Source organism: Lepus europaeus, chromosome 1 (genome assembly GCF_033115175.1).
Source record: "Lepus europaeus isolate LE1 chromosome 1, mLepTim1.pri, whole genome shotgun sequence".
NCBI classification, from domain to species: Eukaryota; Metazoa; Chordata; class Mammalia; order Lagomorpha; family Leporidae; genus Lepus; species Lepus europaeus.
Genome location: NC_084827.1, coordinates 150,416,941 through 150,432,156, shown reverse-complemented (window position 1 = coordinate 150,432,156; position 15,216 = coordinate 150,416,941). Strand labels below are relative to the sequence as shown.

The following is a 15,216-nucleotide window of genomic DNA, read 5'->3' as shown; positions in this document are numbered from 1 at the left end:
CCTCTGTGCACGTGCATGTGTATGTCCAAATTTCCTCTTCTTATTTGGATGCTAATCATACTGAATTAAAACTCACCCTAGAGATTTCACTTTAACTTAATTACTTCTTTAAAGACCTGATCCTAAATACAGTCACATTCTAAGGTACTGGGGGTTAGGGCTTCAATATATGAATTTTGAGTAGAGACACAATTCAGTCCATGACAGATGGTCCTGATCAACAAAGAGGATTATTTCAAATCCTACTGGGGCCTTCTGCATTTTCTTTATATTGTTAAAAATTGACTAAAGTAGTTCCATTCCTTGTCTCCACTTAATAAGAACAGATGTGCAATCATCAGCTCACTTGTAAATTGTTCATCCAGTGCTGCGACCACAATACCTGCAATGAAGGAGGCTCCAGGGAGGCAGCTCATGCTGGAGCCCCCGCACATGACTGTCTCACTGGGCCTCAGGTTACTCAGCAGTCAAACGGAGACGAGCACATCTTCCTCACAGAGTTATTACAAAAATTCAAATAAGAGAATATGGGTAGAGAGCTTGGCCTTGGGTCTATCACCAGCATTATCATCACATTAGAAAGACTTTCTTCTGCATATCTTTCAGAATCAGGAAAGAAAGCATTTAATCTCTGAGTTAGCAGCATTGTGAACCCACACAGGCTGATGTGGAGACCTGGGGACAGGTCATATCTAATTCCTTTGGATTAAAGTCCAGAGAGAGTGCCCCTGGAGTGAGTTGGAGGGCAACCTTAGCAGCAGAGCTGAGATGGGCAGTCTGAATCCCAAATTCCCAGGCCCCTGCTTTCCCTGACACCTGTCCCAGATGTATGAGAGGAATGCCCACAGGGAGACTGATTGGTGAGGAGCAGAAGAGAAACTGAGGGCCAGCACCAACACCATGGTCGGCCAATCTGTCTAGGAGTCATTAAGTGCATGAATCCAACAATACCACCATGACCTGGGCTGGTTACAGGTCAAGGTACCCCATGCTGTTGCCAGCAATGGCTCCTAATCCCTGATCCTATTCACTCACAGAGGAAAATGGAATAGGAGACCCACTTTTTCTCCACATTTTTCTTCTTACAAACCAAATTTAAGTTCAAATCCCCAAATCTGCAGAGCTGCAAAAAACCTCAGCAGAGCAAAGCTGAAATCCCTCTCTGAGTCCAGGGGATGGCAGCAGCAGCTTCACCTTCCTCCTGCTGCTGGACAGCCCTAACGCCCTGGGCAGAGGGCTCACCAGTCCTGACTTGTTGCAGGAGCATGATGCTGTCCAGCTCTCACATCTTCTCTGTGCTGCTCCACATGGAAAATACACTTCTCTCCCTCCTTTGTCTTTCAAAATCAAAGCTGTGATATTGTAAAGAGCCCTCCTCCAATAAGAGGGGCAGCTGGTGGACAACACACTGAATAACTCTCAGGCATGAGCTGCAGAATCCACGGATTCCCTCGGTTCCTCAGTGGGTGTGCTCACCCTTCCCCAGCTTTTTTTCCTTACTGATCTCACTCCTCCACTCCCTCCCTTATTTCATCAAGTCTTTGCCTTGGGGTCCACTCCCAGGATGTCCATAACCAGGGATACATGGTTTAGGATCTGCATCATGCCCCCAAAACCTTCCCTAGTCCCCAAGGTCTCACACTCACTTTCCACCATGTCTTCATGCTATTTTAGTCTTGTTTCTCTGCCATGGTCTCTTGGAAAGCAAGGATTGCTTCACCCAGCTCTGAATGTTCTGTGTTGCTCAGTACAGCATCTGAACACCAACTAGATACTCAATGTTTGTTGACCACACAAAGAGTGAATTAACCAAGTCAGTCAGCTTGAAAGCCAGGCTTTTTATTTACTCTAACTGAAACTACATCAGTGTGGCTCTTCTTTCAAAAGCACTGCATGAACTACTGTTAATGGGAAAATTACTGTGCGTGTATATATTTTGAGTTGGCATTTTCTAGATATTCATCTTCAATCAAGGAACTCTGATTCCCAGAAAAATCAAAACAGAGATCTTTTCTCAATCCATAATTACTTTCCTAGATGTATCTCTTTGATCTTTTATTCCCACCTCTATTCTTACTTAGCTGGTTAAGGCCCTGTTTTCCATGCAGAAACAGTGAGACCACTTGAATCACGTGAATTGTTACATCAGCCTCTAGCACCTTTCTCCTGTACACCCTCACCATTGTGCACCTCCAACACTTCCCTGCAGTGTGATGGTCTCTGCATAGTAGAGTGTTGCAGTTGAGATCTGTACACACCTCTGAACTGAGGATGCTACACTGGTTTTCCTTTTCTGAGATGCCTGCTGGCCCAATACACTTTCAGATCCACTACCCCCTCCTTATCCCATGCCAGAGTTGTTTCTCTCAGCTCACTTGATTCCTAACAAAGCAAAGCAACGTCCTCACTCTCCAAGTTGCAGTTCCACTGCCCAGTTTTAAGTTACAGCCACCCAGTGCTGAAATCTACTGTTTCACTCAGAGAGAACTCTCTCAGATAACATCCAAAACAAAAGCACAAAAAAGGCTTTCAAGACTCCTACATACCCTAATGGGAGTAGTGTTCTCTTGGGAAAATGCTATTGCCTTGTTAACCAAGGTTCTACCCTGATACATCCTGAGAATTCTGCCTTCTGTGCACCAGGCAGAGGTCAAAGGAGCACTGGCATTTATTTCAATTCAAGTAATAGAAGAGCATGCTGGGGCCGGTGCTGCGGCACAGTGGGTTAAAGCCCCAACCTGCAGCGCCAGCATCCCATATGGATACCAGGTTGAGTCCTGGCTGCTCCTCTTCCAATCCAGTTCTCTGCTATGGCCTGGGAAAGCAGTAGAAGATGGCTCAACTCCTTGGACCCCTACATTTGTGTGGGAGACCCAGAAGAAGCTCCTGGCTCCTGGCTTCAGATCAGCTCAGCTCTGGCTATTGTGGTCATTTGCGGAGTGTACCAGCAGAATGGAAAACCTCTCTCTCTGGCTCTACTTCTCTCTGTAACTCTTTCAAATAAATAAAATAATTATTTAACAAAAAAAGAAGAACATGCTAAGAGCCTGGGAAGTCACCTTAGACCCAACCACCTTAGACCCTGGAAATCAAAATATCCAAATATTCAATGGCCTGCATGTCTTGCCATGTCTCAATGAACACCCAGTAAGCAGCTGTTTGACAACAGAAAAAGTTCCAAGTGTATCACAAATACAAATTCAACTCAATAGAATAATGTCACCTGAATTCTTAATACTTACTGCCTTGAAAGCCTTTTAACCAAGGGCCTGCCAAATCATTCCTAATTTTTTTCTTTAGCAGGGATAACATCACATAGTGTACCATTCCCACCTTACTCACTAAAGTCAGAAAGAAACATTGACTGAAACCAAAAGGAAAACTGTGTCAATCAAATTTGATCATAAGCTCTTTTTGATCAGTTACTCTTTTATTTTTTTGAAAGGTAGATAGACCAAGAGTACTCATCAACTGATTCCCCAAATGCCCACAATGGCCCCAGTATGGATCAAAGCCAGGAGCCAGGAATTCAATCCAGGTCTCCCACATCAGGGGACAGTGACCCAAGTACTTGAACCATCACTGCTGCCTCCCAGGGTCTGCATTAGCAGGAAGCTGTTGTCAGGAGTGGAGCCAAGTATCACCCTCAGGCACTGTGAAGTAGTATGTGGGCATCCCAACTAGCAGCTTAATAACTAGGCTAAATACTCACCCTAATGACTATCAACAAACATCTGTAAATACCACACATGATCTCGTGTAATCCCTACAGCAACCTGCAACTTAAGAAGGAAACTAAAGCTTAAGAAGTTAAATATATATATATATATATATATATATATATATCTCCATACAATTGTGTAGTTTTCAACTGCAACATGGATGAACTTTAAAACCAATTATGCTAAAATAAAAGCAGCCACACATCTTATGAGTCCATTTACATGAAATTCTCAGAACAGGCAAATCCACAGAGACAGAAAGTAGTTTAGGGGTTTTCTGCAGACTTGTGGGGAGAAGGGAATGGGAGATGACTGCCATGGGCACAGAGTGTGTTCTGGGGGTGTTGAAATGTTCTGGAATTAGATTGTGGTGACAACTCTACAATTCTATGAATATAACACAAACCGTTTAATGGTACACTTTAAAGAGGTGAATTTCACGGTTTAGGGTGGTAGTGATGGTGGTTGCAGAGGAGGAAGAAAAAGAAGATGCTAAGAAACTTGCCAGAAATCACATAATATCAAATAGCAGGTCTCGGATTCAAACACAGGTCTGTCTAACTCTGCACCTGTGCTCTCAGTCAACATACAGCTTTGATTATGGCTATTCCCAGTAAACATCTGCCAAAAACATCAGAAGTATCATTATAGGTAATAGAAGTTTTGGCCTTTGGATGACCACACAAATGAGGGAGACAATACTCAGACCCCATCGGCTTCCAGGGACCAACAAACATTGAAAACTGGTGATCTCATGCCAATCATGCCAATCATACCACAAGGAAGGAGTATGCAAACACAAAAATAATTTTAAATGCTGCTTCTTTCTCTCTCTCTCTCTCACACACACACACACACACACACAAATGATCAACCTAGTAATCCTTCTGGAACCTTTTGGGACTTGAAACAAAGGTTACTCTAAAGTAAAAACAAAACACAACAAAATTCCAAAGGGGAATATCCTGGAGAGTGGGATGTGACTAAAGGTCCCATGAGACCACACCTAGGGACACTGGGACATTGGGGCTAAATAAAATGCAAATCCAACTATGTCACCTCTGTGCTTTCTGCCCTCCATTGGCTGTGCACCCAAATCTCTCACCATGGACCACAGTCCTACGGAGCCTGGCCCATGGCTTCCTCTCTGCTCTCATTTCAACAGTCCTCCACGGCCTCCTCCTCCATGCACTCCAGTCACACCATCCTCTGCCCTTGAACATTCCCCCTGCTCCTCAGCACTACCTGTCTTCTGTTCTAGCTGTGCGGAACCCTCAGCCTTCCGGAGTTATGTGGCGGCTCCACTTTGACAATCAGGTCTCAGCTTAATGTCCCTCCTCAGACAGGCCTTTTGGCTTCTTCTGACCATCACACTGGCCACCCCCCATGCAGCCTCTCTCCATCTCCTAGCCCAATGCACTGGTTTTTATTTAATAGTGCACTGTCTGCTTTCCCACTCGCACCAGAATAAAACTCTCATGGGGGAAGCAGGGCCTTTGTCTATCTTAGTCTCAGCAACATCAGTTCCTACCATAATCCAGGCACATAGCAGATGCTCACTCAACATTTGCTGAACAAATGAATAAAACATACATCACTACACAAACTGCCTCAGCAAGTCAAGGCCTCCTTGTTCAGTCCAGGCTCTCCTCTCGAAAACTCCCTTTGGCATAGTCCTCACAGCGGCTGGTCTTCCAAGCCACTAGCCCTCTGGTTTATTCTGACATCTGTTATCCTATGCACTCAATCCTTCCCACACTGAGCCCACACACTCGCCATATAGCTTTGCTGTTTCCCTCCTCTGGTGATTTTAAATGGTGGCATATAGTGAGGCTATGAACACCATATGGTGAAAATGAGATCTCTCTTCTCAGAAGCTCTTTTGGTTCCTTGGTGGCTGATGTAAGCATTCACTTGACTTCAAGTTTATTGTAACAAGGATAGACTTTTTGAGTTAATCCTTGACATTAAAAGCCATTTAAGTGAGAGATCCACCCCAGCAACATATCTCACGCACTAATACAATTCCCTTGTCCCCAGGCCACACGGGTCCTGCACACTCTTGCTGCACCCAGTAGCAACACGTGATGAAAACACCTGATTGTAGCTATCACAGTTTCCCTCCTCCTAAGCTGACTTTTCTCCTCACCATCCTCATTTTCTCCTCTTGATCTCATTTCTTTCTTACTCAAACTGGTCCTGACCCTTTATCCAAGTCATTCACCAGAATTCAAAGAGGTTTGCCTCCACTGTAGCTCTTCTGTGCTACCACAGAGATTGAACTCTGGATCTACACTGCAATAGGTATTTTCAAAATAAAAATTTTTAATACCCCATTACAACAACACACATGAAGACCAACATATAACATATGGTTCCTAATGCAATTTGCTCATGAATTCTTTAACTTGACATCGATGAGTTTCCTCATCCATTCCTCTGAGCTATCAATCTAAACTCTATCATTTTCCTCAAGCCCCAACCCACTCTTCCTCTCCATCCCAATCCCTATAGCAGATAATACTGTCTCCAAGATGCAGATCTTCAGAGATGCTTTTCCTTAACTACATAAAGGTCAAGAGCCTGAGAATAAAATATCAGATATCAAATCAATATCCACCTGCACTCTCACTGACATCAACTTGCGATTTTAGGGTTTAGATATCTGGGTAAATTCAGCAAATAATAATCAAATGACAGCATTTGCCTTTCTTGATTTTCACAGTCTAGTGAATAAGGGTCAAGAACCTGAGAATGAAATATCAGATATCAAATCAATATCCACTTGCACTCATCCTAATATCTTCATTCCATTACGGTGCAAATTGTCTCTATAAGCTTAAAACCAAACTCCACCCTGTGCTTTGATCTCACTCCATGAGTCTCAACCTAGATTTTGTTTTGTGGATTATATCCACTCTCCTTTGTATCTTCAACATTTAACTCTTAGCAATTCCATCTCCCAGTCTATTAATTTAGTCCTTATCACTAAAAAGGCCAGCCTTGACACCAATGTCTTCTAGCTCTTTTCTTCTCACCCAAACCCCCTCAATGAGTACTTTCTGTCTTCACAATTTCACCTCTCATTTACTCCAAGCCCCTTAGGATCTGGTTTCCGCACACAAACACACAAACACACACACACACACACACCAGAGCTTCATTGAAATTGCTGCCTTCAAATCACCAGTGACCACTCAATTGGTAAATCCAAAGGGCAATTTCTGCTTCCCACCTCCCTAAATCAATCTACTGCCTATGACAGTAGATCATTCTATTGCATGTGAAGCTATAAACCGTATCTTTCTATTCTGAAACTCCTATTCATTCTCCTGTTACTACTCCTATCCCTCCAAGCACTCATTTGAAACCTCTTTCATGGGATCTTCTTCTTCTCCCTACCTCTTAACTGTCTTCTCAGTTTATGCTTCCCTCACTCTACCTACCCCTGCTAAGCACCCTCATGGTGCTAAAACATGGACAGCTGCATTTTTCATTAGCATTTACATGGAAACATCTCCCAAGCTTACTATCCTTAACCCCCTCACCCCAAAAATCATACCCAACTACTTCCCAGACATGGCCCCATGCATGTTCCAAAGCCCCTTACATCTCTTATGTATATTCTAACTTCATATTCTTTTCTCTTTACCATGTAACCTGTTTGTTCCTGGTATTTCTCATTTCAGCTTGATCCCATCTTCCACCCAGATGTCCAATCAAGGTGCCTCTGTGACTTTAACTCTTCTCTCTGTTTTGTCATTCACTTAGAAGTAATCCTAATTATTTTTATCAACAGAAGACTTCTTGAAATGAGTTCCTCACCATGCCTCTTAGCACTTCCTTAGAACCTCTGTTTATTAGTGTTAGTCAATTTTTTTCACTAAAATGAAATACCTGAGGCAACTAACTTTATGAGAAAGGATTTATTTACCCCACAGTTTTGGAGGTTCAAGTCCCAGACTGGGCACCCCTATTGGTTTGACTTCCCACAGGGGTTATGGATGGCAATGGTAGCACATGTGAGAAGGAAAATCACATGGCAAGCCAAGCATCACACAGAGAGAGACTGGATCCAACTCAGGCTTTTATAATCCACCCTATCATGAGAATTACTCACCACCTCAAAGCTACGCCTCCAATGAATTAAGGATTTCCACACCCTTAACATCATATTGGATTAAATGTACTCCCTCTCACTGACATCAACTTGTGGTTTTAGGGTTCAGACAGCTGCATAAATTCAGCAAATAATAATCAAATGACAGCATTCACCTTTTTTGATTTTCACATTCTAGTGAATTAGGGTCAAGAACCTGAGAATGAAATACAAGATATTCCACGAGTAAAGCTGTCCCAAGGCCTACGTCTCCTGACTCATTTATCCTTGTCTCAACTTCATAATTTGCAAAGCAGCTCAGCAAAAGTCTCACAGTCCCTTAGCTTTCCATAATGCAATATGGTTCTGCTTCCACAGTATGCACTATGATGCTGCGTGCCAAGAGCATGCTTCTCCATTTGCAACCACATCCTGCCATCCCCAGCACTTTGCTTCCTGACTGGTTCTTGTCCTCAAACATCACCTTTCTCAAGATGCCTTTTCATACTCCTCAGTATGTAGAACTGCCTCTCCTTGGTACCACCATAACATTCCACACTGAATTCTAGCAAAACACATGTCATACTTATCTGAATTTATATTTATCTATCAAACTCTTCCACCTGAAACTCTAAATTTCTCAAGATAAAGACTATCCATAGTAGGTGCTCTACTTGATTCCTTTGCATGTTAAATGCTAGTGATCAATAAGTTCTGCTAAGCACCTTGAACACCCCATATGAGCCTTTCTTAATCATCTGCTGTTTGATTAGGGGGCTCTCCCATGGCTGTGATATTTTAAAGTTCAAAACTCATTGAAGTGTTGGTTCTATAATTAAGATACAATCTGAAATGATGATCTCCACTGCAGCAAGCTTTAAAGGAATAGAGGATTCAAACAAACTAAAATTAGCCATCTCTTGCTACTCAACACAGCCTAAGAGTTGGCAAGACAAACCTCTTAGGCAGGCACACTGCTGACACAGCATGTTTTAATGCAACTCAACCAAAGAAGCAAACCTGCAATATCTAATATGGGGAATTCTGAGTTCTGCTGATTCATTCCGACCTACAGCTGCAAAAATAGTTGAGTTAGGAGAATCCAAACTGATTCTGCATTTTTTTTCTGCAAAGCTCACAAAATTGGGCATACAGAAATTTAATAGTTGTTCTATATAGTTCTTTGCAATTTCTCAGATATTGGCTGTAGTCACCTACAATACAGTGTCCAAAAGCATTACATGATATTTTCTTGCAAAGACACAATCCTGGTAAAAATACTGATAAGAGTTTAAAATACTGACTAGAGTTTCTCTAACTAAATAAAGTCATGCTGTAAATCATTTTCACCAAAGAAAGGCTCAGTTCTAACTCTACTTGAGGCCAAAGAGCACTGGTTAAATCAACAGCTCTTGTTTACACTTTGTACAAAGACATCTGTACAACTGGTTCCAACTTGGGAAACAGGACTTAAATATCAACATAAACACATGATCAGAAACAATTAGGTAAATTTTCCATCAGGAACAAAAATTCTAGGAAATAATATTAGAGCAAATTAGGAAGTTAAGAATTATCTCAAAAAAATCACCTCAAAATAATTATTTACAAGTCATCACTTACTTTGTTCTTCCTACAGAAGTTATGTGAATCACTTTATAAAAGGTAAAATGGAAGAAATTTCCAGAGTGAAGTCTAATTATACATGAATAGGTAATTTATCATTTTAGGTATAGCAATGATTACAGTTAATATTTAATTAACAAGTTTTACTTCAACTATTTATTCCATGTAAAATCATAATATGCTACGTTTGAGTTATTCAATACATTAATTTTTTTGGAATTCTGGCAGATCTTCAATTTATTTAAATGTTTTAATAAACTAAATATTAAATGTCCTTTCAGGAAAAGAAAAAAGATAGAATTCACTATGCAGACTTTTCTATTTCTCTTTAAATGCTTTATAACATTTAATCAGCTAGAAAATATCAGTTGCTTTAACAACAGACAATATTTTTGAATAACCAGTGTCATGGAAAGAAAATTTTATTGCACCTGCTCCCTGAGACAATTACAGCCCAATACTTACTTGTTCAGTATGAGGTCAAGAATGAATTTGGAGCCAAAGGCTTCAATCTGGAAGCTTGCCTGAGCCAGATGGACAGCCTATAGAATTCAAAAAGACAGAAAAACCTTAACTTACTTTCCTCTTAGACTTATTATATTCATATAAAGAATAATATTCAACAGGAATAAATTTGCATGTTTTAAATCATTTATAAATGTATTTTTATGTAGCAATTCATTTCTTTTTTTTTTTTTCTTTTTTTTGACAGGCAGAGTGGACAATGAGAGAGAGAGAGACAGAGAGAAAGGTCTTCCTTTGCCGTTGGTTCACCCTCCAATGGCTGCCACGGTTGGCGCACTGCGACCGGCGCACCGCGCTGATCCGATGGCAGGAGCCAGGTGCTTAGCCAGGTGCTTCTCCTGGTCTCCCATGGGGTGCAGGGCCCAAGCACTTGGGCCATCCTCCACTCCACTGCAGTCCCGGGCCACAGCAGAGAGCTGGCCGGGAAGAGGGGCAACCGGGACAGAATCCGGCGCCCCAACCGGGACTAGAACCCGGTGTGCCAGCGCCGCAAGGTGGAGGATTAGCCTTGTGAGCCGCGGCGCCAGCTAGCAATTCATTTCTTTAACAGACCAGATGTGTCGCCATTTCTTTGCTGGGAAAAACTAAGAAAAAACAACCAGTCCTTTAACAGGAACCCATTGAGATCAAAATCAAGAACATATCCTGCTGGACTTCCAAATTCACTATAATGAATTATGCAAAAGTCTGACTAATAAAGCTTGATTTCAGCCTATTTTATGCTTAAGCCTTACCAATTCTTCCTGCACACCTAAGTGAAAACTCATGTAAATGCTCTGGAAATTCTCTGGAACTTTCCTTACATGATGTATCAGCAGAACAGGACAGTAAAATCAGATAGCACAACCTCCTAACTTCAGAAAACACTTAGAACCTGGTCCACTGGGAACACTGAGAGTTGATATCCCCCTTTAAAGGTCACACATTGGAGCCAGCACTGTGGCAGAATAGGTCAAGCCTCCGCCTGCAGCACCAGCATCCCATATGGGCACTGCTTTGAGTCCCGGCTGTTCCACTACCGATACAGCTCTCTGTTATGGCCTGGGAAAGCAGTAGAAGAAGGCCCAAGTGCTTGGGCCCCTGCACCCACATGGGACACCCTGATGTGGCTCCTGGCTCCTGGCTTCAAATTGGCCCAACTCGAGCCATTGCGGCCATCTGGGGAGTGAACTCTCTCTTTCTCCCTCTCACTGTCGGTAACTCTACTTCTAAAATAAATAAATAAAGTAGTAAAACTATTTTTTTAAAAAGTCACACATTTACCAGTACTGTCTTCATTTGCCTTAATTCAAAATTCAAAGAGAATTCCATCCAAACGTGAATCTTATTTACTAAGTGTTAAAGATTAGTAGGGCTTGCATAAACATCTGGAATGATGCAAATGAACAAATCAACGAAGTTTTGTCAAAGTACTGGTCCAAGTAAAACTCTCCTTTGTCACTCTATCAAATAAAAGAGGACAAGGATAAATGCAACACCTTCCCCACCTGCTCTGACACACAAAGGTCCCTCCTGCACTTTCTGCAACCTGCATGCCTGAGCCACAGTGGGACACACCAGGCCTCTCCTCCTGGGGCCTCCAGCCCCATCTTCTCCCACTCCGCTCCATGCTCCTCCTTGCTCTCCCCTCCACTTCATCAAGACCCTGCCCACCCTTCAAAGGCCTCCCACTGCGTTCCTTTCCCAGAAGGCCTCCTTCCCACACCCTCTTGGAATGAATTCTTCATCCCCAGGGCATCAGCAACACTTGATTTTGTTAGCTGTATCAGTAAAAATATTTTAACATTTCAATTTGTTTTAACTTGAAGAAGCAAGACGTTTTTCTACAAACGGATTTCAGGCTACCTCACTAAATGCATCTTTTTCTCACACAGACCAAATGGAAACAGTATGTTCATCTAACATATTTGTCTCCACTTTAAGTCATTTCAATACAATATTGTATGTTATTAATTTGCTTATATTCTGTTTCTCTTCCCAGTGCTATACATTCTACAACTGTATATAGGCTACAGATTATTCTCTATACCAACATAATTACAAATGTTACTTTCCCCTGTCATTCTTTCTGCCCAATCTTTGACACAGTTACAATAGTTTTTAGCTTCTAATTTCCATGTTATTCCATTTCAATTCATCAACTCTTCTTTAGCAAAGCACCAGATAGTCATGGCAAAAGTACATTCTAAATATGTTTTCAAATCAGGTAAATTGAGTCCTTATCATTATTGTTTTATACATTATACTGTTGAGTATAGCTTTTTGTTTTTTTGTTTTTGTTTTTGTTTTTCTTTTACAGGCAGAGTGCACAGTGAGAGAGAGAGACAGAGAGAAAGGTCTTCCTTTTCCATTAGTTCACCCCCCAATGGTTGCCTCGGCCGGCATGCTGCAGCCAGCGTGCTGCGGCCAGCACACTGTGCTGATCCGAAGCCAGGAGCCAGGTGCTTCTCCTGGTCTCCCATGTGGGTGCAGGGCCCAAGCACTTGGGCCATCCTCTGCACTCCTGGTCCACAGCAGAGAGCTGGACTGGAAGAGGAGCAACTGGGACAGAATCTGGTGCCCCGACTGGGACTAGAACCCAGGGTGCCAGTGCCGCAGGTTGTGGCTGTGAGCCACAGCGCCGGCCGGGTATACTTTTTAAATATAATATTAGCCCATCTCTTCCAAACATAGAAAAATTAGAAGAATGGCCAGAATGAGTAGAGTTTTTCAATATATAACCATATTACTTTGGGTTTATTGAATACAATTTTATTTTTTAAACATTAATTTTTATTATGTATTTAAAAGGCAGAGTTACAGGGGTAGTGGGGAGACAGAGAGAGAGAGACAGAAAGAGTCAGAGAGAGAGAGAGAGAGAGTGACAGAGAGAGTCAAAGAGAGAAAGAGAGAGAGATCTTTTAGCCACTGGGCCAGGCCACAGCCAGGATACTGGAACTCCATCCTGGTCTCCCACATAGGTGGCAGGGACTAAGTAATTGGGCCATGTTCTGCTGCTTTCGCAGGTGCATTAACAGACAGCTGGTTTGAAAGTGGAGCAGCCGGGACTCAAATCAAGTCTCAAATAGATACCAGCATGATAGGCAGCAGCTTAATTCATTGAGCAACACCGGCCCCATTCAATATGATTTTAGAGCTGACTACCTGACAGCAACACTGAAAAAGCACAGACAACCTCCAGGACGGCTCTTTTCAAAGAAGGAACTCCACATCGAGGTTTAGAAATGTGTTTGGCAGTACAAATCAGATCACAGCAATACTAGAGGAGAGTTCGTGTACCACACATGAGGGCAGAGCCCATGATTTCCTGCCTTGGGATACATGTTAAACAGTCTTTTTGTAAAGACATTCCCTGGAATAGCACTGGGGACGAATACAGGGTTTTATAGCCAAAGAGCACCATTTCACAAGAATGAGCGCATCCCTGGGCTCAGAATTACCACCCTGAAGGGCCGGGAACAGCTGTTGCCTAAGCATTTTGCTATTTTTCTTTTGACTCAGAATCTGGCATGGGGAAATTACAGGAGCTCCATAAACAAAAACAACTAAACTCAGTTATATACACAAACCTCCTTCACTGGGAGCAGCTTACACATCTTCACAATGTGCTTTTGTTTTTCTGGTTTTTTCTTTCTACTAGATGGTACCTAATGGCATCATATTAAATAAGTTGCAAAGACTATTGAGAATAACATTAAATTATAGCTAGGATTGGCTTTGTAGCCCATCACCAAGCAATGGTATGTTATCAAGCAGCCATACATGTTCAATTTTGCCTAAGTTACATTACATAAGCTGAAGAGATCACTACATTTTCTTGGAATTTATATTCTGGAATAGTTAACACAGATATGAAAACAATAGAAAACTATCTATTCACAGAAATAAAAGGCAAACATTTTCATGGCATACGTATGTTCTTGCAACTATGCTTCACATAAAATGGGTGTTCAAGCAGAATTCTTCACTACCTGGCAAGAATTTGTGGGTTCTGCAGCATGCATGTGTAACTAGAACTCAAAATGGGAAATGCGAACTCTATACTTTACAAGCACTCAGAAGATGTTCTGAGCCCGGATTTCATAATTCTGGATAAACTTAGCAACTTGGAGAACTGAGTATCTACATTATCACCACGTCCTCTGAACATGTGTTTTGCTTTAGTACTCTCTACACTACAGGAGGCCAGGGAAGTAGGAGAAAATTTGGAAGTTGTTTCCTTTTTCTTAAGATATATCCAGTTTATTTGGGGAGACATTTAAGTAATAAAGGAAATGCCACTCTGGTGGCATATGAACAAGACAAGAAGATGCTGCACAAACAGAGGTGGGAAGCCCCGAAGGGTATCAAGCAAGCCCCACCCAGCACTGGGAAATGATTCAAGCTCAGCTTTCTAAGGGAAGAGGGTTGTGGACATGGGCTTTGGAAAGAGGGTGCTAGAGACAGAAATATGCACTAATTAGACCTTGAAGCCAGGCTTGATGGAAGTGTCTTCTCTACTGGGCAGAATCACAGGAAAACAAAACAATGAAACAGTTGACGACTAGTGAGACTGGAAGTCTCTTTTTCTCATTTTTATTTCCCTCATTGTTTTGATGATTGTTTATTCTATGATTCTTAAAATATTGGATGCATGTGTACATGTATGTGTGCGCACTCTTGTATGTACATGTCTGTGTGCACACTTGATGTGCATGCATGTGTGAACCACACCCCTTCAGAGTAGTCTCCTCCTGTATCTGGTGGCATACCGTGCTGTCCTTTACTCTAATGGTTTTCTCATAGACACTTAAGGAGTTTCTTCTCCATTTTCTTCAAACACAGAGGAAAAATTTCACAAAATCTCAAACAAAATTTCTTTTGACATTCAGGACACTTTATACTGGTTCAGAGAACACAGATTTCAAATTCACCAATTAATAAGAAGGAAGAAGAATCATCTGATCAGATTCTTGAAGGAGCCTACCTCATTGTCACGGATTGAGTGAGAGGACACTTCCCTGCAAAGCCTTTTACCAACTGGTAAACCAATGTGTTTTCCTTCTCAGACAAAACCAGGGGACACAGAATCCAGAAATCCAAATCACTGAATACCTGTATCAAATGAACTGTTGAGTTCAAATTTAAGTTTGGGGAAAATAAATCATATCTTAGATTGCAGAGACTTTTCTATGGATGACTCATCTTAATCCATCCTGCAGCTGGAGAAACATGAAAGTGAAGCTATGATTATTTTTCTTTATA

General features: G+C 41.9%; 1 protein-coding gene across 2 annotated transcripts in view; it reads right to left on the bottom strand.

The window, feature by feature from the left end:
- The window catches only part of ADAM23 (ADAM metallopeptidase domain 23), a 185,834-nt gene that overhangs the window by 133,398 nt on the left and 37,220 nt on the right, over positions 1–15,216 (bottom strand). For both annotated transcript variants that reach the window (XM_062190278.1, XM_062190286.1), the window contains exon 3: positions 9,913–9,989. In XM_062190278.1, the coding sequence (XP_062046262.1) occupies positions 9,913–9,989 (77 nt within the window). The remainder of the gene's footprint in view (positions 1–9,912; positions 9,990–15,216) is intronic.